The sequence below is a fragment of the Nyctereutes procyonoides genome, unplaced genomic scaffold (genome assembly GCF_905146905.1).
Source record: "Nyctereutes procyonoides isolate TBG_1078 unplaced genomic scaffold, NYPRO_anot_genome, whole genome shotgun sequence".
Lineage (NCBI taxonomy): Eukaryota > Metazoa > Chordata > Mammalia > Carnivora > Canidae > Nyctereutes > Nyctereutes procyonoides.
In genome coordinates this window covers 10,776,446-10,804,158 of record NW_026575033.1, presented here as the reverse complement: position 1 = coordinate 10,804,158, position 27,713 = coordinate 10,776,446, and the positions used below count along the sequence as shown (strand labels likewise).

At 46.3% G+C, this 27,713-nt stretch overlaps 1 protein-coding gene across 1 annotated transcript; it reads right to left on the bottom strand.

Annotated features, from left to right (window-relative positions):
• Nucleotides 1-1,044: 1,044 nt before the first annotated feature.
• ALOX5AP (arachidonate 5-lipoxygenase activating protein) lies at nucleotides 1,045-27,027 on the bottom strand. Its single transcript, XM_055317384.1, has 5 exons — nucleotides 26,901-27,027; nucleotides 20,079-20,178; nucleotides 13,198-13,268; nucleotides 8,771-8,852; nucleotides 1,045-1,518 (listed from the first exon to the last, which is right to left on the bottom strand). The coding sequence occupies exons 1-5, from the start codon at nucleotides 26,968-26,970 to the stop codon at nucleotides 1,356-1,358; spliced, it is 486 nt and encodes a 161-aa protein (XP_055173359.1). The 5' UTR covers nucleotides 26,971-27,027; the 3' UTR covers nucleotides 1,045-1,355.
• Between the last annotated feature and the right edge of the window lie 686 nt (nucleotides 27,028-27,713).

The following is a 27,713-nucleotide window of genomic DNA, read 5'->3' as shown; positions in this document are numbered from 1 at the left end:
GGGGTTTTTTTTTTTTTTGCATTTCTCCACAATTTATCCCATTAAAACATTGAAAGAAAACACATCTAATCTCATAATACTCACCCCAACTGTCCTCTACAATATAGCACTTTACAGGACGTCTGTTTGAGTTCTAAAATAGCTTGAGGCAGGATGCCTGCTATGTGACAGTCTCCAAGCTTGGCACAGGAAAAGCAAAATAAATAGGACATCAGGGATATTGGAGAGCTAATGATTTAGTGGGGAAGGATGACACATGCTAACAAATATCTTTACATTGTAATATGGATTTGCTGTGGTTAAGATGTTCAGAGGGTGCTGTGGGAAGTCAGAGGGCAGCACTAGGCCAACCTAGAGCTAGGAAAGGCTTCCCAGAAAAGACCATGCTTCAGTTGTGTCTCTTCTGGTTCTTTTTTGAGTGGTATTAATTTGCTCATTAAGAAACTTCAAATAAGGATGCTTGGGTGGCTCAGTGATTCAGTCTGCTTTCAGCTCAGGGCGTGATCCTGGAGTTTTGGGATTGAGTCCCACATCAGACTCCCTGCGTGGAGCCTGCTTCTCCCTCTGCCTATGTCTCTGCCTCTTTCTGTGTGTGTCTCATGAATAAATAAATAATCTTTTTTAAAAAAAAAAAAAGCCTTCAAATAATTATGAACATATAAACCACAGAATAAAACTTACCCCAAATCTCTTCACCTGGAGATAACATGGTTGACATTTTGGTGTGTGCCTTTCCAGGCACATGTGTGTGTAAGGACAGTGTACTTTCTATTATTATCACAGAGGTCGAGGAAAAGATTAGTTGTTCAAATGCAGCAATTGGGATGGCTGGGTGACTCAGTGGTTGAGCCTCTGCCTTTGGCTCAGGGCATAATCCTGGAGTCTCGGGATCGAGTCCTACATTGGGCTCCCTGCATGGAGCCTACTTCTCCCTCTGCCTATGTCTCTGCCTCTCTCTCTGTGTGTCTCTCATGAATAAATAAAATCTTTAAAAAAGAAATCAAATGCAGCAATCAACCCACAAAAGACTCAACCACCAGCCTAAAACATATCTCTGTATTTTATTTTAGGAACACATTAATGTGGTCACAAAACATCTTCAGAAAGCGGGAGAAGTCAAGAAACATACAGAATGGGTCTGAATAAGAGATATGGGGCCACTGCCATTCTCAAGGGGTGGAGCGGACACAAAGTTATTTTCTTCCAGGGAAAGCAAGGTTAACTCAAGCTGCGGAGCCCAGATGGTCATTAGATTTACAGCTGTCTGAAGAGGAGCCATATCTTTGCAAGGGTTGAGTTATGATGAGTTTAGGTATTGATCAGAGGAGAGCGCTGACCCCGTACTCAGCGGAGAGTCAGGGGATTAGAAGCAGAGGGGAGATGGTGGTGCTTACTGTCTTTATGTAGTTTTCGAAGTCACTTCCGAAAAAGAGGATGAGGTAATAGTTGAATATTCCAGCAACAGACATGAGGAACAGAAACAGTATGATTCGCTTCCCAAATATGTAGCCTGGCGTGCTGAAAGAGAAAGAAAACTGTAGAAGCAATAAAATAACACTAACTCAACCAAAAATGTTATCACTTCGAGATACATGGGGTTTAAATTTGAGTTCCTTTTACTCAGGAATGCTCCATTGACTTCAAATGAAGAATGGAAGGGTCTCCACTATTATCCATCACAGACCATATTTCAAAACCAAGCTAAAAGAGCCTAGACCCAAACCCGTCATCATTAGGGCTCTGCTGTGCAGCCTCTCCAGTTCCCTGAGGGCGTGAAGGTGGTGGGTGCTGTCAGTCGGTTGGTCTCGGACATTCTGACGGGGGATAAGGAACCCCATCAACCTGGTGTGACCCCCGGGTTCTGCTCCAGGAGTGCTTGGGAAGCCGTGCTGGCTGCTGGGCCTAATGCAGGACAGAAGAACCTCTGTGAGAGGGGTGCTGGTTTCAATGAGCCAGTAAGGCTGCTGGAATCTAAAAGGTGTTTCAGTATCTGAGAGCTCCATCTACGCTCGTGAGGCTGCTTGGGAACAGCCCATGTTCGCACTAACGAGAGCTGGGCCCCTCACAGTGGAAGACAGGCTCTTACATTTTAAGTGAATGGAGAGGGGAAAGATGTTTTAGTACATTTATATGCTTCTCTCGAAGGCTCTAAATCCTAAGCTGCTTAGGCAAATCAGCAACTGGGGTCAGGAGGCATTTCCCCAGTGATATGTGACCGCCTAAATGTACACAGCGGCTGCCCTGGCTTCCCTCTGCACAACCCTCTGTGACCGCTGTGGCTGGATCCATCTGTGCAGCACTAGCGCGTTAGGAGAGTCCAGCCAAATGGCTTGTTAAGGCTGTTAGTAACGACCCCGGCGAGGGGACCCTTTGGCAATCAAGACCGCTCAACAAGAACAGCCAGCTCAGCTAAAACAGGTGAGTCGGTGCTGCTGAGCCTGGTTTTTGACATAATCAAGAGAGAACAGAATTCGGCATCTATAGGTTCAACCTGAGAAATTGTATCTTTTTTGAAATGGACCCCAGAGGTTCATACTGTAACTCGTAACTTTCCTATGTCAAGAGTCTGAAAATCCTTCAGCAGTTGACTATTTCCTTGCTACTCAAAGTGTGGTTCACAGACCAACCACACTGGCATCCACTGGGGGCTTGTTAGAAATGCAGGATCTCAGGTTCCTCCCTGGATCTGCTGAATCAGAATCTGCATTCTGCCAAGTGCCGCCGTGACTCATAGGGCATTAAAGTTTGAGAAGCACTGCTAGCTGCCCGGCCCCTGCTCCTTGGCCACTGTATTCTTCTCTCCTTGGTTTCCTGTTTACAGTCACACTCATGAAGTGAGACATTCCATCTCTTTATTGGGGAAATATATTTGGCTCCTAAAAGGAGCATTATGGGCTGAACTGTGTCTCCCCCTCCCCAATTCATATGTTGAAGTCCTAACCCCAATATCTCAGAACATGACTGTATTTGGATATATAGTCTTTAAATAGGTAATTAAGGTAAAATGTGATCACTAAGGTGGACCCTGACTCAATAGGACTGGTGTCCTTATAAGAAAACAAGATTTGGGGACACCTGGGTGGCTCACTGGCCGAGCATCTGCCTTCGGCTCAGGGTGTGATCCCAGAGTCCCGTGTTCGAGTTCTCTCTCTGCCTGCTTCTCTCTCTGCCTATGTTTCTGCCCCTCTGTCTTTCATGGATAAATAAATAAAATCTTTAAAAAGAAGAAGAAGAGAAGATTTGGACACAGACACACAGAGAGAAGACTATGTGGGGACACCAGGAAAAGACGGCCATCTGTGAGCTGAGGAGAGAGGCCTCAAAAGAAAACAAGGCAGCCAACACCCTGAACTCAGATTTCTAACCTCCGGAACTATAGAACAATCAATTTCTGTTGTCTGAGCCCCCCCCCCACCATCTGTGGTACTCGATTATAGTGGCCCTGGCAGACAAATTCAGACAGTTACCTGCTAATGCTGATAAGGAAGTAACAAAGTCTAAGTAAGGGATATTTTTTCTAGTCAGAGAATAGAGGGTTCAGAGAAATTAAATTGTGAAAAGTCAAATATTGTAGTGGCTCAGATTTATCACATGAATGAGGCCACCATATGCTCATTACAGAAACAAGAAAAAGTGATTTGCAAAGCTGTTTCAGAACGTGCTCGAGATAAATCTGTGGTGAAGGATGAAATGGCAGTGCCTGCTGCTGAAATTGTGGTGTTCTTGACTTTGGGCAGCATTTTTCAAAGGCCTCAAGGCTGATCGCCCCCAAGGAGATGGTGTGGTGCCTTAACTCTTCCCAGACCGTATGAAGGGTGCGGGAGGCAGGAGCTCAGCACCTGCCCATCACCTGCAGGGCTAAGTGTGAATGGAGGTCCCCAGCTCGGCCACCTCATTAGCTCTATCATTCAGTCTGTTGAGCTTGGAGATGGGCTGGGACCCTGGGAGGTAGGCATGGCGTGCGCAGAGGAAGGGCCTGCCCCAGGCTCTGGCCAAGCCATGGACCATCTACATAACTCACCTTTGAAACTCAAGGTTTCTCTCTTATTGTTTCTAAAAGTTGATACATAGTTCTCTCCAAATGGGGTGGGGAAGGTCAGAATTAAACTAAGCATCAGACAGACCAGGTGTTTTATATCTGCGACTTCACTGAGTTCTCAGGGCTACTCTGTGAGGTATTGTTAGCCTATTTTCCAGGTGGGAAAACCGAGAACAGACAGGTTGAACGATGGGCCTAAGGCCACACAGCCAAGAAGAGGCAGAGTGGGAATTCAAACCTGTCCGTTTGAGTCCACAGTCCTGTTCCTTCTGCCTTCCTGAGGGCCCCTTCAGGTTTTGGAGATTAGGATTTTGTGGTTAGTTTTGAAACAAATGTATCCCCCTTTTCTAAATTTTTTTTAAATTATTTATTTATGATAGTCATACAGAGAGAGAGAGAGGCAGAGACAAGGCAGAGACATAGGCAGAGGGAGAAGCAGGCTCCATGCACCGGGAGCCCGACGTGGGACTCGATCCCGGGTCTCCAGGATCGCGCCCTGGGCCAAAGGCAGGCGCCAAACCGCTGCGCCACCCAGGGATCCCCCCTTTTCAACACACACACACACACACACACACACACACACACACACACACACACCGTGAAACCTACATGAAAACATAAAAGAGGCCTGGTGACAAGCAATTCGCATCTCAAATGTGTCTAAAACTTTGAGGAAGAGGAGCTGTGGTAGGAGACAGGTGAGCCCAGGCATCAAGGCACCTGAGATCCAGTTCCACCCCGCTCACTGCCATGTCACCTTGGGCAAGTCACTGACCTCCCCACCTTACACAAAAACATAGACAAAATGTGAGTAGGAAAAGAAAACTTTATGGTCCCCTCTGGCTTTAAAATTCTGTTATTTTCAGGGATCCCTGGGTGGCGCAGCGGTTTGGTACCTGCCTTTGGCCCAGGGCGCGATCCTGGAGACCCGGGATCAAATCCTACGTCGGGCTCCCGGTGCATGGAGCCTGCTTCTCCCTCTGCCTCTGTGTGTGTGTGTGTGTGTGTGTGTGTGTGTGTGTGACTATCATAAAAAAAAACCCTCCTTTTAAAAAATAAAAAGTAAAAAAAAAAAATTCTGTTCTTATCAATAAGGAAATATGACTTTAAACCTGGAATCTTCTAAAGGGAATAAAAACTGTGAGGCCCATGAGAGCAAGATATTGTGCCTCTGTTCACCCACATACTTCCAATAAATCAGGCCCTCCATACATTTTTGTCAAATGAATTGTTCTTAGAAAAGAGGCATGAACAGCCTTCTGTGAGTCCCAAACTGTGTGTAGAAGTTGTTGAAATACATATACCCGGCTCCCACCCCAGAGATTCGGATTCCATAAGTTCAGGGTGGGGCCCCAGAACCCACATATATATATTTCTTAAAGATTTTATTTATTTATTCATGAGAGACACAGAGAGAGAAGCAGAGACACAGGCAGAGGGAGAAGCAGGCTCCATGCAGGGAGCCTGATGTGGGACTCGGTCCCGGGACTCCAGGATCATGACCTGAGCCGAAAGCAGACATTCAACCTCTGAGCCACCCAGGTGCCCCCAGAATCTATATTTTTAACAAGCACTCCAGGCAATTCCAGTGTCGTTGGTTGGTGGGCTTCACTTTAGAAACACCAGCCTTAACACTCATAGACTCACCTCGGGGGTTCCAAGAAAACGAGTTCATCTTCTAACTCTGTGAAGTAACCCCAAGGTCCCCATATGGCAGGGTGGGTAGAGAGTCTAAAATATTGATACTGAAGGGAAAAATGACTATGAGGGATCAGGACTTTTGATAATTGTGCCCATAATTATTTCTCTAGTATTTTTGGTACTGCCCCTGACTCTAGCAGAGCCCAGGCCTCCTTGAGGCAAGGGCTGTGTCATGTTTATTATCATCTCAGCAACTGACTCAGGACCTCACTGCAGGCAGGTGGTCAGTAAGGAGGGATGTGGAGTCAAAGAGGAGTGAGTTAGCAATCAGGGGAAGGTGAAGTTGGCCAACCTCAGTCTATTGGTCTCAAGAGTTGCCAATCATTGCCCGTCCACCATTGGGTTGAGAACTTCAAACTGCGGAGAGGAATTTAGTAGGACTTCCAAGGGGAACAGGGTTCTGAGGGACATGAAGATAGGGCAGCGTAGCACCAGGCAGGGAAGATAAATAATAAAAGGCAAGTAGTCTTATAAATGCCAACCCCCACTGAGTTTGGGTCTGATAGAAGTTTAGAATGAAAGGGGAAGAAATTAAAATTCATTCTTAACTGTGCATAGAAATGCTACAAACTACCTATTCAAGACAGAGAGAAAGGAGTCAGGGAGTAGGATGTAGGACAGAGAATTAGGGCCATATACTTCAAAGGGACCACAAAATCCCAGAAGGAAGAAGCTTTGGTGGGGGAGACACATCAAGGAATGTCGCACCAACCCACTGGACCAAAAGTGACCCTAGAACTTCTGATGTGGATAGGGCAAAGCAACTTCTGCGGAGGAGCAAAAGATGATTGCGAGCCCAAGGGAGAAATTCCTGGAAGGGTCTCACTGAGCTGTATCTTCCTCTGTTGATGAGCCCAAGATATAAGCAGATCCCAAAGACATGAGGCCAGGAAAGCATCTGCAGAGTGCAAGTGTGACGCAGCCCAGGGACTGAGGTGGGCGTCCACAGTGGAACCTACAGTGGGAATGTATTAGCACATAGTTTCTAGAAGGCAGAATTGAAAATTCTCTTGGACCTAGCCACAGAGGCCCTCAGGTATATATCCATCTTAAGCGATATTTTCATCTAGATTAGGATTAGACATTTCATCTAGTATATATAATTTCTATTGATGACAATAGCTCAGAACTCTGTATTTAAAAGTATTGTGAGATCACGTTTGGTCTCAGCAGGAAAGAGCACCATGATGGACTAGTAAGGAAGGCTGTGGATGCAGGCGAGGTAAGAAGGCTGTAACGCAGCAGAGCTGGGGTAAAGGGGCTGGTGGGATCTTCCCGCCCTCCCCCAGGAGATACCAGGCCAGGATTTAAGAGGTTAGGCCAATTACATTTCAAAGAGAATTTTTTTAAGCTTTTTATTTATTTATGATAGTCACACAGGTAGAGAGAGAGAGACAGAGACATAGGCAGAGGGAGAAGCAGGCTCCATGCACCGGGAGCCCGACGTGGGATTCAATCCCGGGTCTCCAAGATCGTGCCCTGGGCCAAAGGCAGGCACTAAACCGCTGCACCACCCAGGGATCCCGCCAATTACATTTCAATGAGATCCAAGGAAATCTAATAGTTTTTAGATTTTAAGTCTATATCTTATTATTTTTGCCACCTCAGTTCGCTCCGTAACAGTGATTGCCTTGAAAATGAGAAGAGCCTGTGGTAAATGAACACATTTTGTCATGCTCCACAGACTGTCTTAGAATTAAAGCAACTTTAAGATCTCAGGCAAGTGGTGACAGATGAAGAGAACAGTGACTGGGCCAAACCCCTAAGACTTTGGGGAGGAAGACAGGGAGGCAGGCCAAGAGAGCAGAAGCGCCTCATTCCATTGATAGACACCCCGCCTCTTGACAACCGGCGATCTCCCAGGGAAAGGCAGAACAGAGGCTTTCCAGGGTGGAAGAGAATAAAGAACATTCATGACAGGTTGATACGCCTAAGAGACATAATGGAATTGTGGTTTTCGAGGATAAATACGAACACCACAAGAGAGGAATGAAGAAGAGACAAGGGCAGGAAAGAATTGCTGGAAGAAGAGTCCTTCGTCTCTGGGCTGCAGCTCACCATCAACCCCCACACACACCCTGGCCCGCCTGCCTGTCCCCAGCCATTTAGCTTCACAGGATCCCAAAGTCCCCAGATGTAGAGCTTTCACCTGCCAGTGCCACTGTCACGCCGAAGGATGCTATCTGAACGGAGAGCCTGTTAACCACGAGAGAAGCACGCTACTGTGAGAGATCGAGAGGGACGTGAAAATAGACAGGGAAGAGAAATGGAGGGGAAGGCTGGAGTCCACGTAGGGGGGTGTGGGCAGCCTCTCAGGACGCATGCCTGCCTCTTGGAACCCTCCCAGTGCCTTAGAAATTCTAAGGAACTGATGGCAGACTAGAACTCGAACACTTCTTCTGTAAGTATCCTCATTTATTTTATGAAAATCCTGATTCCCCAATCCGGGTGTAGTCAAAGTATAACTGCTGCTCTGGAGCTTTCCGTCTGGCGGCATCTATAAGAATGCAATGGGGACTCTATTCACAGACTCCATCCTTTGCATGTGAGGGCATCCTATTTTTTGCAACATTCTTCCTGCTGGTTCCTGGAAGATCTGTGACTCAAGAGGACTTATCAAAAGGTACAAGCTATAGTTCTCATTTCTTTAGGCAAACAATGCAATGTTTCACTCACCGGAGACCTTGAGAAGCTAGACAGAGAAAGTCATTCAAGGCCCAGACTCTGAAGGGTGGGAGTAGAGGGTGTGGGGTTGCAAGAATGTGCAGCGCATGGTGTTAAAGCATCCTTTGTGAGCCCAACGCCATGTGAAAGAATTTGTTACAGGGCACACGAGTCGAGTCCCCCAGCAGTTTCTGCAGAGCTCGCAAAGTTCAGAGTAAAGGATGAGGGCTACTAGTTAGCCTTCCCTTCCCAACCCTTAAGTGATCACCCAGAGCCTTAAATCTTAGGCAGAACATGGTTGTGGTTAATCAGTCTTGCTCAAAGCATGACTCACACCCCAGTTCTTATACAGTCCCCGTGGCCTACCTCTGCGTTCTCTCTCCCAGGTAGCCAACGAAGTACTTTTGCCTCACAAACAGGTACATCAGTCCAGCAAAGGCGGCAGGAACTGAGTGGAGAAAGGGAAATGACTGTGTGAGTTTCACAGATGCCAGAACACGCCAAGTTTAACGTAATATTAATACAGTCATTGTGCAACTAGCATTGGTCACAAAATCTAGCAGAGACCTCAGGTTCTGGCAGTTGGGGCTGATGTGAACTGTAGCAAAGATAGGAACCTAGAACTTCAATAATAGTAATGTTACTTTCCATCAGCAGCATGGTACAGTTTACAGAGTGTTTTCCTGCCCATCACCTATTTGAATCCCTTCCACATGATCAGTGTCATCTTTTCTATTCCGGATGTGACAACTTGGGCTCCAGTGGTCAAGGAGCTTATGTAAGATCGTCAGGGTGTGTGTGCATGCGCATGCTTGTGCGCATGTGTGTGTGTGCGGTCCAAGGTAGGGGTAGGAGGAGTCAGACATGAACCCCAAGCCCAGCTCTAGGCTAGCTCTCTTAAAAGCATGCTCTTCCCCCCTGGGACTCTAGGCAGTGTATTGCTCAACCTTTTTTGAACAGTTACTGCCAGTTCAGAAAAGATCTCTAGGGAGGAGGGCGCCTGGATGGCTGCAGTCGGTTGAGCATCAGATTCTTGGTTTTGGTTCACGTTATGATCTCGGGGTCATGAGATCAAGACCTGCATTGCATTCTGAGGTCAGAGAGGAGTCTGCTTGAGATTCTCTCCCTCTGCCCCTCCCCCTGCTCATGCTCATTCTCACTCTTTCTCTCTCAAATAAATAAATAAATAAATCTTTGGGGGGTGGGGAAAGAGATCTTTGGGAAGAAGATCCCCTTTACCATCTAATCCTATGAGGAACAGCCATGAGCAGCAAGGGTCCTGAACCTTTGAGCTGAGAGTTAGAAAACCCAACCCCACCAGGACTGCTATGGTCAGGAGCTAATACTTAACTCATCCTACGTTCGAACAATGGGCTGATTGTGGCTTTCTTACCTATCAGGAATAGTCATGGGGGTGAAATAGGTGCATGGATATAAAAGCAGTCTGAAGACCTCCCAGCACTATTCAAATGCCAAATAATTACCTTGACAGAGAACTTTTTAATGTCAGGCACTGCCCCAGGCCCTTTGGGTACTTGGGTCTCTAATCCTCCCAGCCACTTGGTGAGAGCACATTACAGGAAGTCAGTTCACCCAGAGTCACTTACCAGACCAAAAGACCCATGAGGACAGCCATCTTTTGCTAGCCACCATCTCTGCGCTTGGCATAGTGCCTGGCATATACTGGCTTTCAAAAATTATTTGTTAAATGAATTCATAAAAGTCAGGTGAGCCAAGGAAAAGGTTGTTAAAAAGAAAGCCAAAGGCCCAATATGGTGTCACCTAGGCCAAGTCCCTAAACCAGGGCTTAATCCTAATCTAACTGCAGTTTCAACTTCCCCCAGAAATTCGGTCTTAACTTGTAGTCAGGAATGTTCCAATCGGAGTCAATGAAGTAATCAGCCACAAGGCCCTCTCCTTCCTTTGAGGAAAGATGAGGTAATCTGTAGGATAAGACCCCCTACTCTTCTCCCCAAGGGAAAGAAACCTTGCCTGGAACAATCCTTTTCTTTCACTAACAACCTTCTTGCCCCACCCTCCTTCCTCTAAAAACCTTCCATTCTGTACAGCCCCTAGGAGCTCCTCTCTGCTTGCTAGATGGGATGCTGCCAGATTTGTGAATCCTTTGAAAAAGCCAATTAGATCTTCGAACTGATTTGGTTGAATCTTATTTTTTAACAAGGTCGAATGTGAAACCAGGTTTGTATGATTTCAAAACTGTATTACCACCAGCAGCACCATTCATAGTGACATCTACTGGGCTTCTATTGTTGAGCTGGATTAGATGAAACTACCATTTTTGCGGGTCCGAAACAGTCAGACATTGGCAGTTTTATGTGGTTCAATCTGATCTATGCCAGGGAGTGTGACAGAGGCTTTATGCACATTCTCTCACTTAATCACCTTAGGAACTCAATTATTTCTGCTTTATGGATGGGGAAACTGAGGCTCAGGAAGGCTGAGTAACAGCCCAGGATCACAGCAGCAGAACTATCTGCAGTCTGTCAGTCCCCGGATCTGTGTTCTTTACACAACTCCACCCTGCCTCCCAAAATACTAGTGTTACCGACTGGTAAGAAAACCAAAGCATGAGAGAAGCTGCTTCTGAGGTCCATCCTAGGGTCTGAAGGTCACAGAACTCTCACAATTCACAGTCCGCTCTGGCAAAGTCTGCCCTGGTTTGTCCCATCTGGACGGCTCTGCTCTAACTCACCAGTCTGTGTCTCCTTCCATGGGAGCTAAACAGAACATCAGTGTGCACAGGAGTCATGGGTGGGAATTGGCTGTGCTCGCTGCCTTCCTGCAGAGACTGGTGCCTGCCTCATGGACCCAGGCTGCTTGGAACAGCAGAAAGGGCATGCTGGATTCAAATCTGGACTCAAAAATTCTGAGAGGTTTTTTTTTTTTAAGATTTATTTATTTATTTATTCATGAGAGGCAGAGACACAGGCAGAGGGAGAAGCAGGTTCCCTACAGGGAGCCCGATGTGGGACTCAATCTCAGGACTCTGGGATTACAACCTGAGCCAAAGGCAAAGACGCTCAACCACTGAGCCACCCAGGTGTCCCTGAAAATTCTGAGGTTTGCGCAAACCACCTGATCCTCTCGGGCTGGGGCTCCTGCTCCTGTAAAGTGAAGGATCTGGGCTAGAATGATCTCTGAGGTTCCTTTTGACTAAAATATTTGGTAGTTGACAATAGTCCTAAGAAATGATGATCGAGGTGGTTTAGCGCCGCCTGCAGCCCAGGGCGTGATCCTGGAGACCCTGGATCGAGTCCCATGTCAGGCTCTCTGCATGGAGCCTGCTTCTCTCTCTGCCTGTGTCTCCGCCTCTCTGTGTGTGTGTCTCTATGAATAAATAAAGTCTTAAAAAAACACAAAGAAATGATGATCGAAGAGGGTCTACTGACACGTTCATCCCCTAGCAATGCTGACATTTATTTGGGCAGAAGTGTGGTTCTAGGACTTCAAAACATCTTCAAACTCCCTTTGTATTTATCCAGCTAGAACAATTCTAGATTCATCTATATCAAGTATCATCTAAGACAGAAAAGGAGTCATAACTCCTGGTATGAGCCTAATTTGACTTGATCTTTCAAGTTATCCCCGACATGTTTCTTATTTTACTCAGGATGGATAGTGGTAAAAAAAAAATAGTGAGTAATGACAGCCTTATGGAGCACAGAAGGAGGCCACATGGTGTCTCTGAAGGAGTTTCTGCTGCCATCTCTCACCTCTGCTCTCTGCCACTGCACCTGATTCTTTTCCTTCCTGGCATTTCTCACTCTCAGCAATAACTTACCCATAAGCTTTTTTCCTATGGTTCATCTCACTGAGTGCTATGTGCTCCACCACCATCTCTTTTATCTATCACTGTGTATCCGAGCACAGGGCTTGCCACATAGTAGGTGTTCAATGTACAGGCAGTATATACGTGAATAAAGCAGAAAGATACTTGTGAAAAATCCAGGATTGAACCCAAAAGACCTGGGCTCTCATCCTGGCTCTTCTTTCACCTGCTGTGTAACCTTGAACAAGTTACCTTGTTCCCCTTGAACCAAAGTGTCCTCAGAGATAATAGAGGGAGATAATATCCACTCTACCTATAAAGTAGGAGTTAATGCTAAGGATTACACAGTCCGTCAGAGGACACCAGTGACCTTTTCTCATGTACACACCCTGCTGGGCCACCGTGTGGAAGCTGGCCAGGTCACGGCAAGCTTCCACAGGCACAGTGCCAAGCTCCAAAGGGAACCAAAACACAGGACTCTGGCTTCCATTTCATTTTAAATCAACTCTGGGAGTCAGCCTGCTAAAGTCAGGACTATAGGCTGCTGATAACCCGGGAGAAGGCTGCAGACCTGAAGTCCCGACCGTGGCTCTACAGACACATGCCCAGCAGAGGACCGCCACACTGGAAGCTTATTAGCAGAAGTGCCAAGTGACAGCGGTCCCAGAATAGATCCCTCAGGCGCTCTCATTTATAATGCCCTTGTATCTGAGCTAACACTGCTTAAGGATTCTGAGTCACATTTAGCCTTAAACCACCCTTGTCAGCGCAGCAGCTCTCAACCAGCCACTGGGGAGCAAGCATTAGCAATGCATTATCGCACCCGCTCCGCCCGGGCACAGAGCATGCCTGAAACACGACCTCCTGAGGGTTCTCACCTCTCCAGGGCTTCACAGCTTAGAGCTGGAGGTCAAGCAAAGTCTTTTCAATAAAAAACCTGCACTTGAACCTCCTCAAGATGCACATTTCAGAAAGAGAACACGCAAAGAGAAGCCTGAGTTACCTTGGCTGCAGAGGAGCCCCGCACTCCAGAGCACAACCAGGAAAGTGGGGTACGCATCTACACAGTTTTGGCTGTAGAATAAAAAAAATGAGAAGAAATATCAGAAAACAGGTTACTGCAGCATAGTCTGAAAATTACCTGAAACCCCAAATTGATCATCAGCATCCCACATGAGGCAGCAACTGCATTCATCATTCCACTGACATCTACCAATAAGACACGGCTGCCACCTCAGAAACAGGCAGTGGTACGAGGCAACCACATGTTCAGAATCCATTTACTCCCTTCCTCGGTGAAGCCAATAAGAGACTTGGTTTCTTGATGGATTCATTTTGGCACGGTTCCTGTTCCTGGCTGTGCCAAAGTGCTTCCTGGAATTGAAAAGTGAGCAACACAGACAACAGGGCTGTGGCAGCTTTCAGGATTTGGGGGGTTGGGTGCAGGGGACAGGAGCCCAACTGAGGAAAACTTTGTCAGACCCACAGGCTGGGCTGGGGAAAGAAAGGTAAGCTTCAACCATTAGAGAAACCAGGGTCGACTCAGAAAAGCTGATGCACAGAAAGGTCTCCTGCTGGGTGTGCAATTACAGTGTGTAGGGCTCAATCCTGGTTCCTGTGGCCCTCCACACCAACCCCCGTGCTGGTATTTTATACCCTGTGTTTCCTGTAAATTCACTGCGGTCCTGTAAGTGTGCAGGAGTAACTGCAAACATTTTCCACAGCTGCTGAACAGATAGCCACAAACTCAGTGGCTTCAAACAAGACACACTGTCTGGAGGTCAGAAGTCCAAAAAGGGTCTCACTGGACTACCATCTAGGTGTGTCAGCATGGCTGCAAACCTGCTGGAGACTCTAGCAAAGATCTGTTTTCTTGCCTTTCTCAGCTTCTAGAGATCACCTGCATTCCTTGGCTTGTAAGCCCTGCTAAACACACCAATTTTTCGGCCTCCTTTTTCCACATCTTTTTTTTTTTAAGATTTTATTTATTTATTCATGAGAGACACAGAGAGAGAGAGAGAGAGAGAGAGAGAGAGAGGCAGAGACACAGGCAGAGAGAGAAGCAGGCCCCACGCAGGGAGCCCGATGTGGGACTCGATCCTGGGACTCCAGGATCACGCCCTGGGCCAAAGGCAGGCGCCAAACCGCTGAGCCACCCAGGGATCTCCTCCTCTTTGCACATCTAAAGAACCCTTGTGATTACATTGGGTTCCTTCCAGATAATCCAGAATACGCTCTTGATTTCAACGTCAGCTGGTTAGCAACCTTAATTCCTTCTTGCGGTGTAACAGAGCATCTTCACGGGCTCCCAGGGTCAGAATGTGAATATGTTTGGGGACCTTTCATTCAGCCTACTGCAATTACTTTCATTTTCACATGAGAAGCTGGGGTTTGGATAAGCTGAGTAACCTCCTCACCATCACGGAGAAACAGAATGGCAAAGCCAGGATTTGCATCCTGGTCAGTCCAACTCTAGAACCAGATCTATTACCTCTTCAACTACACTAAATAAATAGCGAGTGTCCTCTTGAGAAGTTTACAGTCTAGATCAGGATGATCAATACGTGCGTCCATGGAAAAACAACCTCACAACAGGTGGAGGCATGAAGGGGGGTGAGGAAGTAAAGCAATAGAGTGGAAAGGGCAGGTGACTAGGATGTGGTCTTTGACCTGACACTCACCAGTTGTTTGTCAATGGTAAAGCAATCATCTTGGACTTAGTTTCCTTCCCTGAAAAACTAAGACTGATAATAACTCTAAGACCCACGTAAACTCTAAGAGTTGATGCTTTAATGAGGAGCTGCTCAAGATATGGCCCCTGGATCAGCAGCATCAGAATCACCTGGGAACTTCTTAGAACTGCAAATGTTAATGCCCATCTCAGACCTAGAGAATTAAAAGCCTCCGGGGGCAGGGGACAGCCCCTCCAGGTGACTCAGAAACATGCTCAAGGTTGAAAACCACTGGTGTAATGTAATGTAATATAATGTAATGTAATGTAATGTAATGTAATGTAATGTAATGTAATGTAATGTACTGTTCAAATTGTACCAGTGAAAGCAAAGATGCAATTTGCAAAATGTATTCAGCCTTTTATCCAAAATCCTTCCTTGGATTCCTCCATCTGGATCATTCCTGATCTGGTTCTCATGATTTTCCTACTAAATGAGCTATGAACTCTTGTTCAGGCCGATCACATCTCAGGCCTCACTGGGAGCACTGGGATGACCAGCCCTCGGTCCATCCCCTGTGGAGAACTCAGAGAGGAAACTTTATGTCCCTCCGATGATCAAAGGATCCTCTACTGGAGAAGTCAATGAAATTAAAGGTAAGAAAGCAGTGTATCCCATCCTGGGCTAGAGGTGCAGGGGAGAGAATACAGCCCCGCTGACCTTGCCCTGTGCCCAGAGGGTGCGTGCCCTGGTCTAGTGGACACAGTAGAAACTCTGAAGGGCAGGATCCCTGAACAAATTTATCATTTGGGGAGGAGCACTTAGTGAATAAACAGATCCTGTATGCAGCTATGGAGCATGAGCATCACATCTATTCTATACTAGAGGCACAAAACCATAGCCTTGGGTTTCCAGACGTCATCCACCTCCCAGTTCAAGAAAACAAGGGAGAACATTCTTTTTTATTTACTTGAATAATGTTCTATGCCTGATGGGATCTAATACCTGATGTTCCAACAGTTTGAAAATCTGTTAATACCAAGATCACCCCGGCCTCCTCCTCATTCTCATGCTTCTGTTTTTGTTTGTTCTTGAGTACTGGTTTCATCTAGATGATGCAAAATTTTTTAAAATTCTTAATTATTTAAGGAATTTGCTCATTAGAGAGGATGGTATAGTAAGGTGACATTGAATCAGTCATTCAATCACTCCTCCTATTGTCTCAGGCAACTTGGTCCCCAATAAAACATGGTCTGTCTGGAGTTGAATGAAACTCTCCCAACTTTAAGAGAATGGGCTCCTCCTCTGGATTTTCAGAATATACCCAGAATCCTGTCCCTTGCTCTGGCTCAAGCCAGTCCTGTGATCCAGGATCTTGCGAGATGTCTTCTACCCACAGCTCCACACAATATGTCCCTCCTTGACAAAGGGCCACCACTGGGCTGAATTCGAGTATCTTTGGCCAGTGAAGCAGCTGTCTCTTGAGGTGGAGCCTAGCGGTCTTTAAGGTCTTTAAGGTCACATAGCCTGGGTCTGATGCCTAGTTTACCACGGTGCAAATGTCAGTGCATTCCCTAGCCTCACTGAACCTCAGTTCTCCTCATCTATAAGAGGTGAATGGAGACATTAGTAATTACTGCCTGGCTTGTGAAAATAAAATGAGATAAAGCAGTGTCTGGCTCATAAAAAGTTTTCAATAAATGGTGGCTATTACTGCTCCAATAGCTTCCTTCTTACAATCCCCAGTGGAAATGTCTTTCCTGCTGACAAATTATCATTATTCCAAATTTTCTTTTGTGGAGAGTTTTGTGCCATTTTTTTCTGCAAGACAAAATTGACAAACCCATCTTGGTTCTCATTACTTGAGGTCTAATTCAGAGGTGCTTGCCGGATTTGTCGACAATTCACTGTGTTGCATTCAATTTGATACACTACACTATCAATGTTTTTATGGAGAAAAGGACTCATTTTTTTCCCTTTTGTTTTTCTCCACCTTTGGAAATCAGATACAGAAGTACTTACATAGAGTTTTGTTAGTTAGTTTGGATTAACTTAAAATAAGTAAATATCACTAATAATAGTAATAGTACCACTGCAAGTCGATAGAATCAATGCAGATCTAGTGCCTTCAAATTATTTACCCACTTAGAAGTGAGTCTGAAGTGGATTTTGAGAGGGGCAGGGGAGAAAGGATGTTAAGGTGGCATTTCCCAAAATGCATTTTGTGAAACACTAAACCCGTGATACACTCTGCAAAGAAAAAAAAAAAGAAAAAGAAAAAAAAAAGGCAGGGGAGGTGTATCTGTAGTTTTTTTAACTTCCCTTTCTTGGAGAACCAAGAATCACAGTGTTCCTCAGTACATTAAAAATTCTCCACATTCTTGCTGTCCAGAACTTTTTCTTCTCTGTAACATGTGCTACCAGCCCACGAACTTGTAATGTGTGGAACACGTGTCCAAAAATTACACTTCTCCGGAGGCCTTCCTCCTCTCTGCAACCTGTGCTCACCTGCACTCATGAGGAAGAATCTTAGATCAGTTAACTGAGCTTCTCCTCCAGAAATCAAACTGTTCTAGTTGTGCTCATCATCTGAGGACAGGGCTTTAAATTATGTTTTATACCCAAGAACAGAGAGTAAAGGTCAAGATTCTTTTTCTCTCTCAAACTCTGACTCAGCTCTGCCCTGATGGGTGATGGGTGATGAGAGAGACCACTAACAGAAGCCAGGTTGGAGCCAACGGGCCACACCTAGCTGCAACGTCTGTTTATCGACTGCCCCCAAATCTGCAGCCATCTGAATCAGTCAACCGTCATATTTTAAGCTGAAAAATATGCATCTGGTTATTCAATCCATCAGCATCATTTATCCTTTATGCTAGTTTTTCTTTATAGCCATGGTCTGGAAACACTTATGACCTCACACCCCATCAACCAGAAGATGTGACCACGCAAACCTGTGACAGGTATAATACACACGCCGCTCTCAACCTGTATATTAAAAATGAGTAAAGCTTAATTTCTTATTTTTTAGATAGTGGGATTAGATAGATGTTCTCTTCTTTTGGCAGATTCACAGCTCAACCCGCACCCACTTTGGTGCTTTTGGAGGCCTCTAGACAAGCTACTGCCGGACAATTTCTGCTAGATGAACACATAACCCCTTGCCTGTGGCTTCCAGGCAGAGGCCAGCAGACTGTGTGCCTCTGGCTCTGCCAGCACACAGTAGCCCACAGCCCTGATCCTTCAGCCCGTCTATAAACTACCACCGGCACACGCAGTGCTGTCTGCTGGGTCAGGGAGGAAGTGGTCTTTGTAACAGAACCACAGCAGTGTCTGGGCAGTCTTCATCTTAAGGAAATTCTCCTTTTCGCCTCCTGAGTTCCAAACTTTCCACATCTATCCCTCCCCCTCATTCTTCTCGCCCTGTTTTCTGGTCCTGGGGAGCTGGGCTGCAGCGTCCACACCGTGGGGACCCCAGGCAGCAAGAACATCCCACCACCCTCCTCTGGCTCCTCCTTAGGTCAGGAACCCCACACCATTGCAGAACTTCCAAACCGCCCTTCCAAATGACGCAGCACAGCTGCCACCAAAGAGCACTTCTGCAATCTGGGGACTGGCCCCAGCGAGGAGGGGGCAGGTGTGGGCATGGCCCCTTCTTAGGCGCAGAGTTAGCTCACTCCTGGGGCAAACGGCAGGAACTCAACTGCCCAGCCTGTCCCATTTTGTCTTCATTGCTGGCAAACTTGAAACTGAACTTCTCTCGAGGTGCAGTGAAATTGCACTGCGTGCCCGCTGCCCTGTCTAGCTTCTCCAGAATGGACCAGTTGCGTTTGTAGGAACACAGTGTGACTGATAATAATGCAGAGATCCGGGCAGAAAGAAGCTTCTCTTTCCAAACTAGAATAGTATGAATATCTCCCTTGAGTTGTTTTCAGAGAGGTTTCGGCATGGCACCTCTGGGAGTCAAAGACATCTTTTTTGTATCTTTTGGCCCCAGATGTGTCTGAGAGCTGCTCCCACATCTCCCCCTGCAAGTGACACAAAGCTACCGACGCACCCTACCTACGTCCCCTACCCTCCTTTCAATGCAAATGTCTAAAATAGCTGAAGCCACATCTTCAAACTTCTTCCATAGATTCTGAGAATGAATATATTGAAGGTCTAAATGTTAAAATAGAAATGTCCCTGTAGGTAGTTCAGCAAAGGATTTCCTTGAAATCAGCCTGCCAGAATGACCATGCCTGGGACCACTTAATACGAGGCAGGGGGAGCAAAGCAGGTAGCCAGGGCCCAGGAGAAGGGGAGGTCTTGTAGGTACTGTGGACACCCAGGAGCAGCCTGAAGCCCCAAACCCAAAAGGCAAAAGGCCCAGACAGGGTGAAGGGACGAGGATGTCCACCTGCAATGATTTCCTTGGGTGTCCATGACTGTCCCTTTGGAAAGGTCTCTGGGGCCCATCAGAGTCACCTTTGAGTTGAGAGTGAAGGTCGGCTCCTTAGCCAGCTCATATCTGGAATCTTTCCTTCTGACAGATCCTTAGTGACAAGCACAGAGAAGCAGACAGGCCATAGCCTGAAACTACTGTTCAAGTACATTTTGCAGAAGGAAAAAGTGAGCTGTTCAGGTGTTACCAAGAAGCTTTTTTATTCAAAAGTAAAAAATGAGAGGGGGGTGGAAGCAATGGCACAGTTCCCTCATTCTTATGGTTCTTGTAGCCTCTCGAAGAAACTGGGCATTACGAAAGGTCCTGCCATGTCTCCAGATGTCCACCAAGGGGGCCGCAAGGGGCAGTGAGCAGAAGGCTGCCGCCATTGTGTCTCGCCTGTTCTTCCAAAGCCAGCCCACAAGTAATGGCTGGTTTTCCTGGTAGTACCTCTGAACTAATTGCCCAGGAAATTGGTTAACACTGTGACCACACAACTGGCTCAGAGGTTTCTGGAGCAAGGGGGATCTGTGGCGATCACATATCCCCACCTCCAATATCTCCAATTCCTTTCTTTAAACAATAGCACTCATTTAGATGATAAAGAATGTCCACAAACCCACCCCCAGCCCACCCCAGTGAGGTTCAACCTTCCCTCAGAGCTCTGCCTCCCTGGCACTCTGAAGGTTGGCTCAGACAGACATGTAGCCTTGAGAGTGGTTGTTTTCACTCCTGTAGGGAGGCCCCCATGCCCAGGGCCCCACTCTGTTAGTTTGCAGTATCACTCACTTGGCAGTGTAGACCCGCTCAAAGGCAAGTGTTCCCGTCCTCTGGAAGCTCCGCCCATTCTGTGTCTTGCTTTCATGCTCCACCTTGTGGGCAAAGAACCCTGGCAGAGGGAAAGGTTTGGATCTGGTTTATAACAGACATGTTCATGAGCCTGATATCCCATTATTTTACTAGAATGTTAAATGTTCCCTCTGTGTGCCCTCCAAACAATCTTAAATGTCTTCCATCCAATGTCATTTACCAAAAATTCATTCAGCAGCTATCTCTACTAATCACTGCATTTGGTGATGGCAGATGATGGTGAACAAGATGCAGTCCCATTTTCAAGGATCTTACAGTCAAAGGAAATAGACAATCAGAGCAGAAATTACACTCTAGTGATTCATGCTAAGATGAAACTGACTGAGAACAGGAAGCCATCGAGGATCCAAGAGGCAACTTAATTCAGTGTTGGAATCACAGGGAGTCTAGAGGAAGCGACATCTAGGATAAGATTTTCTGAACAGGTAGGAATCAGCCAAAGAGAAGGAGAGGGCAGGGGGCAACAGAGGAGATCACCCCACTGGAGTGGAGTAGAATATGGAAAGGTGCAGAGGCAAGAACTGTCTTTGGTTTGGTAGATCCAGCTTATGATGGGGGAAATTGGGAGCAGGGAGTGGAAACAGATAGAATTATATATGAGGCCAAAGAGGTAGATGGTGAATTGTTCTTTCAAAGACATATTTCTGGGGTTCCTGGGGGGTGCAGCAGTTTAGCGCCTGCCTTTGGCCCAGGGCGCGATCCTGGAGACCCGGGATCGAATCCCATGTTGGGCTTCCGGTGCGTGGAGCCTGCTTCTCCCTCTGCCTATGTCTCTGCCCCTCTCTCTCTCTGACTATCATAAAAATAAATAAAAATTAAAAAAAAAAAGAAAAAAAAAACAAAGACGACATTTTTCTTTGTGACTTGCCATATGCCAGACACTTAGCTTGCATCTGAGAACAAAACACACAAAGAACCTTGGCCTGAGGAGCTTATGTTTTGGTGAGGGTGGAAGAGGAGGAGATAGAGTGTAAGAGTGAACAAAACGCTTAAATTAAATTATACAGCGTGCCGAATCATGGACAGAAGAGAACGCAGAGCAGGGTGAGGGGCAATGTGAAGTGCTCATAGGGCGGCCAGAGTGAGAAAGCGGTAAGTGAGCCCAGGCCTGAAGAAGAGGAGAGTTGAGAAGTGTGACAGTGACCTTGATGAGAGCCATATTAAGAAAATCAGAACTTATTCCCATCTCACAAGCAATAAGGAGTTACTGACAGGTGTAAGCTAAGGGATGGTGTAAGCAGAAAGCCATTCTGTCTTCTGCATGGTGAGTGTCTAGAGGGGTCAGGCCCACAATAGGGGGTAGATAGGAGGGCGCTGGCTAGGATAATGGCCATGGGGTGTAGCCAAAATCCTGAGGGCATGTCTATAGATTGGATATGAGAGCAGGAATGAAGATCTCTCTCCCCTCCCCTCCTGTTACAACGTGCCTGTTTGGAGCACAGCTACACAGCCACTTGTAGAAAAAGAGCATCGGCCCTGCTCCAGGAACCCCAGCAGACACCTGACATCTAGTCCCTTACCGGGCCTAATGCCAACTCTGCAAAGTGGACAGTGCTGTCCCCACTTCGTAGACAAGGATATAGTGACTTGGGGAGGTCAGAGAGCTCTCTCAGAGTCACCCCACTGAGAAAAAGTGCAACTGGGGATTCAAATCCAGGGGGGCAAATGAGGATCCTTCTTTCCTGTTACTGTCACATTGAAGCTCACTGCAGGGATTCCATCAACTACACTGGATTTAAGTATTCTTCTGTCTGTTCTGGATATCTCTTCTTGCCACAAAAATACAGCAGAAAATTTTGCTGGAAGACCAGTGTCTTTCCAGAACCCAACGGGATGGCCCTTGCCTCTGAACGTGTAACACAGATGGTATTAAGAAAGCCAGAGGTTATTTCCGCCAAGCACTGCTTGGGCTACGCTTCTCTGCATCTGTTTTTCTTCCACTCCTGGCTCAGAGAAACCAACCCCTTCCCCTTTTCCAAGGCTTGCCTTCTACCTGTGACCCTGCGCCCATTCCTGCCACCCTTTTGGCCCTTTTTGCTTCATCAGTGTTCTCCTTATTTCCTGGACCATCTCTCTCTTTCTTTTTCCTTCTCTTGACCCTAGAAACATACTCAGATCTTTCCTACCCATCAAACAAAACAAAATCAAGCCTGTCTCATTCCACTAGGCAGAGCCACTAGGCTCTCCTCCCGTTTAGCTAAACTTGTTTAGCTATACACCTCACCGCCCACTCCCACCCCAACCCTGTGTTATCCTCCACTATGTTACAGAAACTTCACGAGAAGAGACCATTAAACACTTATCTTGGCTAGCTGCTGACAGTAGGACAAACCAGAGAGAGAGAGCCAGAGCCAGAGATCCAGAGAGAAAAGGCTACAGGCCATTCCTGAGCACCTACCATATGCCAGGCCCTCCTGGCTACTTTCCCTCGGTTATTCTACACAGCACCTCCAACAAGCAGGCATAGAAGTTATGATAGCTCCACTTCTTGGTTAAGGAAACTGAGAGAGGACCCAATAACTTTCTCATCACATAAAAAGATCTTGAGATTTTAGTTAAGCACAAAGTTACTATGAGCCAGCAGTGTGATACAAGTGTTCAAAGAATGACACACCCCTGATTATTTGAATAGAATTGATGTTTGGATCTCAGGAACAGTTTCCCTGTGCAGAAAACATCTATCACCTGGAGCTTAGAGAGCCCAGGGCAAGATGGGTGGGAGGCGGAAACCCAGTGACAAGGGACTCTGGAAACCAAGTCACATGAGGAATGACATGGAAGACAGGATGGTACAGCTGACTCTGTAAACCCAGAAGCAGCAAGCATAGTCCAAGCTTTTCCAGAGAATAGAAACAGGACCAGTGAGTAGAAGTCATAGGGCAGCAGAACTTCTTCAGGAGTGGGTGTTGGGATAAATGTATTTGAGACAATATATATAACATACGTGTCTACTTTTTGGAATGGATTTGAATCCCAGTTTCACCACTACTGGCTCTAGGACTTTTAACCAATGATCTAGCCTTTCCAAGCCCCACATTGCCTCTCTGTAAAATAGGAGTAACAATATTATATATTTCACAAGCCACAAGGATTCAGTGAGATACTATTCCCAACACAAAGAGCTATGCTTGACAAAACAAACTCAATACACCTAACAATGGGAAGGGCAAGCTCAGTATGTCATGAGCATTCTATCATGGGAGGGATCAGGTAGGAACTGTTGAGAATGGTGTAAATAAAATTTTTGCTTTGGGGCACTTCATGAGTCCTGTATCTAAAGCCCAACCAACTCCAGGTTGGGTTGGTAGGTGTTCCAATATGGTACCCATGAGATTCATTATGAGTGTGTGTGTGTTGCGGTGGGAGTACCAGGGATGGCATGGGAAGGTAGGTGCTCACTACCAGCTCTGTATCTCTCCTTATCACTATTCTCACAGACCCTTGTGTCTGCAGGGCCATCATGTCTCCCCCTTTTTGGCTTCATGATAAGAAGAAAGCTGAGGAGAGACGATGATGCCAATTCCCACCACTTTTCCCTACAACCAGAAGGGCTTCAAAAACAGCTCTTCTGCTGGAGGACCCCTTTTCTCTGCTGTTACCATTCAGGCTTCCAAGCCCAAGCTCAATACCTTTCCCCTCAGCTCACCCTCTCCTGTCACTCTAATTAGTTTGGCTTCCTATGGAAATCATTTTCTCCAAATCTGTGTTTTTCAGGTTTGCTGCCTATCAATGCTGCTGGCACCTTGGCAGGAGAAGTTGGAGGATCTCTGGATGCTATTCATAGGAAACGCATCTATCTATACTCCCTGGGAAACCAGGATTTGGTGGTTCTGGCCCAGCTTTTTTGGAATGATGTATTTTAAACTAGTTCTGTACTTCCAAATCCATGTTTTGCTGGATCAAGATGGAAGAGGGCCACAGGTTCAAAGATCTTGATGACTAAAGAATGTTTAGGAGTCAGAGGAGGAAGTTCCTCCAGGCAGGCAAGGCTCTGGCCTCTTCCCAAGAAATGAGCTTCACGCAGTGTACAGAGAGCACAGGCCCTGGATACCATTGTGGACACCTGTAGACTGGACCTCTTTGTCTTAGGACAAAGCCTGCAGTGCCTGGCAACAACATGTAAATACTCCTTAAAACTAACAGGAAGGGCTTGAAATGGCATTTTACAAGGCAGGAGGGGAAAGGTATGGTTTTTGCATATTTTCTGAACTCTATATGGAAGATCTATGGTTGCAGTGTTGAGGTTCATTAGAATTGCAAAGAGAAGCTCGGGACATGTGCTTGAACCTCAGTGTTTACCTAAAAACTCATGGTGCAAGCAAGTACAGATGTTCTCTTCCAAGCCATTTGGCTCTCTCTTGTTCTCTGACAAGAGCACATTTAACAGTTACAAATAAAAGGCTTCACATGGCGGTCTCAGCATCCCATGGCAGTCTGGGCCTCTGCCTCAGAGAGGAGCATGGCTGGGCTGCTTCTGTGGCTTCAAACGAACAGCAGGCTGTCGCTTCCCCAAGCAAGGGTGCGATAGTGCTGTACAAAATCACTCTGCCCCAAGTTGCCCTGGCTGCTCACAGTGGGCTGGGGAGGGTGGACGACATGATGTGGCAGCCACATAGGGTCTGCCCAGGCTGAAAGAGTCTCCAGCCCGAAACAGTATCTCCATTCCGGTCCATACATGTATCTTCCCACCAGGAAGCCTCCATTTCACTCATCAGTTGCTGGAACTCTATCAGTGAAGCCACTGTGTTCTGTCGCTACCTCTCTGAAATGGCCTGTCAAAAGTCAAGGCCCTTGAATAGAGGTTAAGACTCAGGCATTGGGCAAGCTATAATCTCTCCTCCCATGCTGTACCAAAGACAAAGACTTAATCTCACTGCCAAAATAATTAGGAACCTCACTGTCCCCCTCAAGTCTGATTAGGGTTTATTTTGCCACCAAGGGAAGAAGCCCAGGACCCACTTGACAGACCAAGGCCAGGTTCTGCCTCTTTGGAGAGATGAAGAGACTCTGTTCTCACAACGGGAGACCATGTAGCCTCCCCCAAGTCAGCTCTGAACTGAGAGGAAGCAGCTCAGGGTGAGCGCCAGCCTTCTAGCTAGCTTAGCCCCATCCACACAGGCAAGTGACAGGGCACTGTTTTCCCAGTTCACCGATATTTGTCAGCTACGTTGATGCTTATAAGGGGAAGGACCAGAGAGGAGACCCCATATGGAGCTGAAAAAGTACTGCCCACCCCATCCACCCATGCAAAACTGCCTCCACAGACATGAGAAGGGCCTTTGAAGGCTTCCCTCTGACCATGGCTGGCCGTCTTTTCTCGCTATCTTTTCCTTTCACCAGGGGGCCCCGACACCATAGCCACTATATCCCCATAAAGCCAGGACACTGCCTGTCACAGCAGGTCCCAGTAGGTGTATGCAGGGTGAATAAATGAATCCATCACTGACGTGTAAGACCATGGGAACTCATGGTACCTGCATGAAATAGCAATGGCTTGAGGAATGGCAGCCTAAACAATCCATTTGTTCCCTCCCTGTGCTGCAACTTGATCGTGTGAACTTAGTATGAAAGTATGAAATGTTTTGGGTCAAAACATGGCCAACTGCTGTTCCATATAGGGAACATACTTGGAGGATGCAAAGTTGGGCCTCTCTGGTATGGGGAGGTCTCTGGAAAGCCCTACTCTGGGCTCAGAAGGCAAATCCTCAGCCTCTGTCCACCTTCAAGCTGGGGGGAAATGACAAGGTCTCCCAAACTGGTTAAATACTCAAACTTCCCAAGTATGACAGTGTCTGGGCACACAGTTAATACCCATTTGGTTATAGCAGCTGCCCTTAGCAATTACCATCCTTTTTCCTCTATCTTAATACACTACAAAACACAAAGCCCCTGGAAATACTCATAAAAAAAAAAAAAAAAGCCTGTAGCAGACCTAACTCAGAACTCTAAAGGGAAAATTCAACACAGTCTTGTCTTTTTCAGGTCTGCGTACCTCATAAGGTTTTTTAGGCACTGGCAAGGTTAATGGAAATGCAAACCCCACACAAGAAAAATGCTTCCTTTCTCTCTTTATGTAAATATGTAATGCATTTTTTTAAAATGCTTCAAATTTATTCATTACTAGAAAAAAAGAGAAAGTATTATAAAGCATCTATTTTTCTCCAAAAGAAAAAAAAGAGCAATACAGAGATAAAAAATAAGATGATTTCTCCATCCCACCTCCCAAATTCTTTCTTTCTTTCTTTCTTTCTTTCTTTCTTTCTTTCTTTCTTTCTTTCTTTCTTTCTTTTTCCTTTCTTTCTTTCTTTCTTTCTTCTTTCTTTCTTTTCTTTTTTCTTTTTTTGCCTATAGGTGACAGAAAATCTCAGTTGCATTGAAATCAGCCCATCTGCACTACTGCAGCCCAGTGTCTGAGTAAACACATATTTTACTTTCCCTTTCTAGGTCTCCGGCCACAGTAATTAATAGTTAAAATGCTGATTGTGACACTTCAGTAAAGGTTTTGATAAAGCCTCTAGGTTGCTGCCCTGGCTCTGCAAACATGGTCAGTCACCACCATTTAAGTGAAAGAAATACCAGGAGAAGGAAAATCCCAAGTTCAAGCATGAATACACACACCCTATACATTCAAAGAAAAGGAAAAAGCACACAGGGACAAAGAACCGTGTGAGCCTGACTTTCTAACAACCAGCAAACAAAATCTACCCTTGTCTCCCTCTGTGAGCGAGGACTTTGCCTTACCGTTCTGGACCACGCTGATGAGGGTGATGATGGCCAACAGGACAATATTCCCCACGGCTTCTTGATCCATGTTTGCTTCGAGCTCCCCAGTAAGGACTGCTCCAGTTTGGTGGCACCCAGGCCTGCACTGAGCAGAAAGGGGAAGTGAGGGCCCACACTCTGTCTTTCATCATTAGAATTTCCAAAGGTCCCAACACAGTTACACGGTGACTTCTTCTTTCTCTCTCTCTCTCTCTCTCTCTCTCTCTCTCTCTCTCTCTCTCTCTCTCCTCTTTTTAACTAGCCACCAAAGTGCCCTAGCTCAGTGTGACCTGCCAGGAGAAGCAGAGCTTGGAAGAGGAGCAGGAAGGGAAGAAAAAAAAATGAAACTTGTGTTTTATTTATAGAGCACCAAAAAGATCTGTGTTTTGAGTGCTTTCTTTTCTTGAATTCCCAGGGGGGAAAAAAAAACAGAATACTTAACACATGGCAGGTTCCAGAGTGGCAGCCATATAAAAAGGCCTGGATGAGTGAATAGATGGATGAATGAATGAATGAATGAATGAATGAGGAAGTGGGCAGCTGACATCTCCATTTCTCCAGGAAAAAAAATCAGCAAAAGAATTAAAACCAAACCTTAGCTAAGGAGCAAAAATGAGGATACAGATGACCCATAAGGAAAACTTCAGTCCAGCCAGGCATGAGTACCATTAAACACCGCATCTGGCTCTTCAGAGGTAGTTTTTGAAACACCTTCCTGGAATCTTCTCAACATAATAATAACAGTAGAGAGAAGGTGTGAGAGTGAGCCTGCTGAGAAAGCCAGGTAGCTGT

What these genes read in the sequence shown, in the direction of transcription:
- ALOX5AP (XM_055317384.1), bottom strand. Translation starts at nt 26,970, where the DNA reads ATGGATCAAGAAGCCGTGGGGAATATTGTCCTGTTGGCCATCATCACC. An exon ending in GGGGCTCCTCTGCAGCCAAG is followed by an intron (nt 8,853 to 13,197) that starts GTAACTCAGGCT and finishes TTCTCCACTCAG; the next exon opens with TTCCTGCCGCCTTTGCTGGA. An exon ending in CTGGGAGAGAGAACGCAGAG is followed by an intron (nt 1,519 to 8,770) that starts GTAGGCCACGGG and finishes TTTCTCTTTCAG; the next exon opens with CACGCCAGGCTACATATTTG.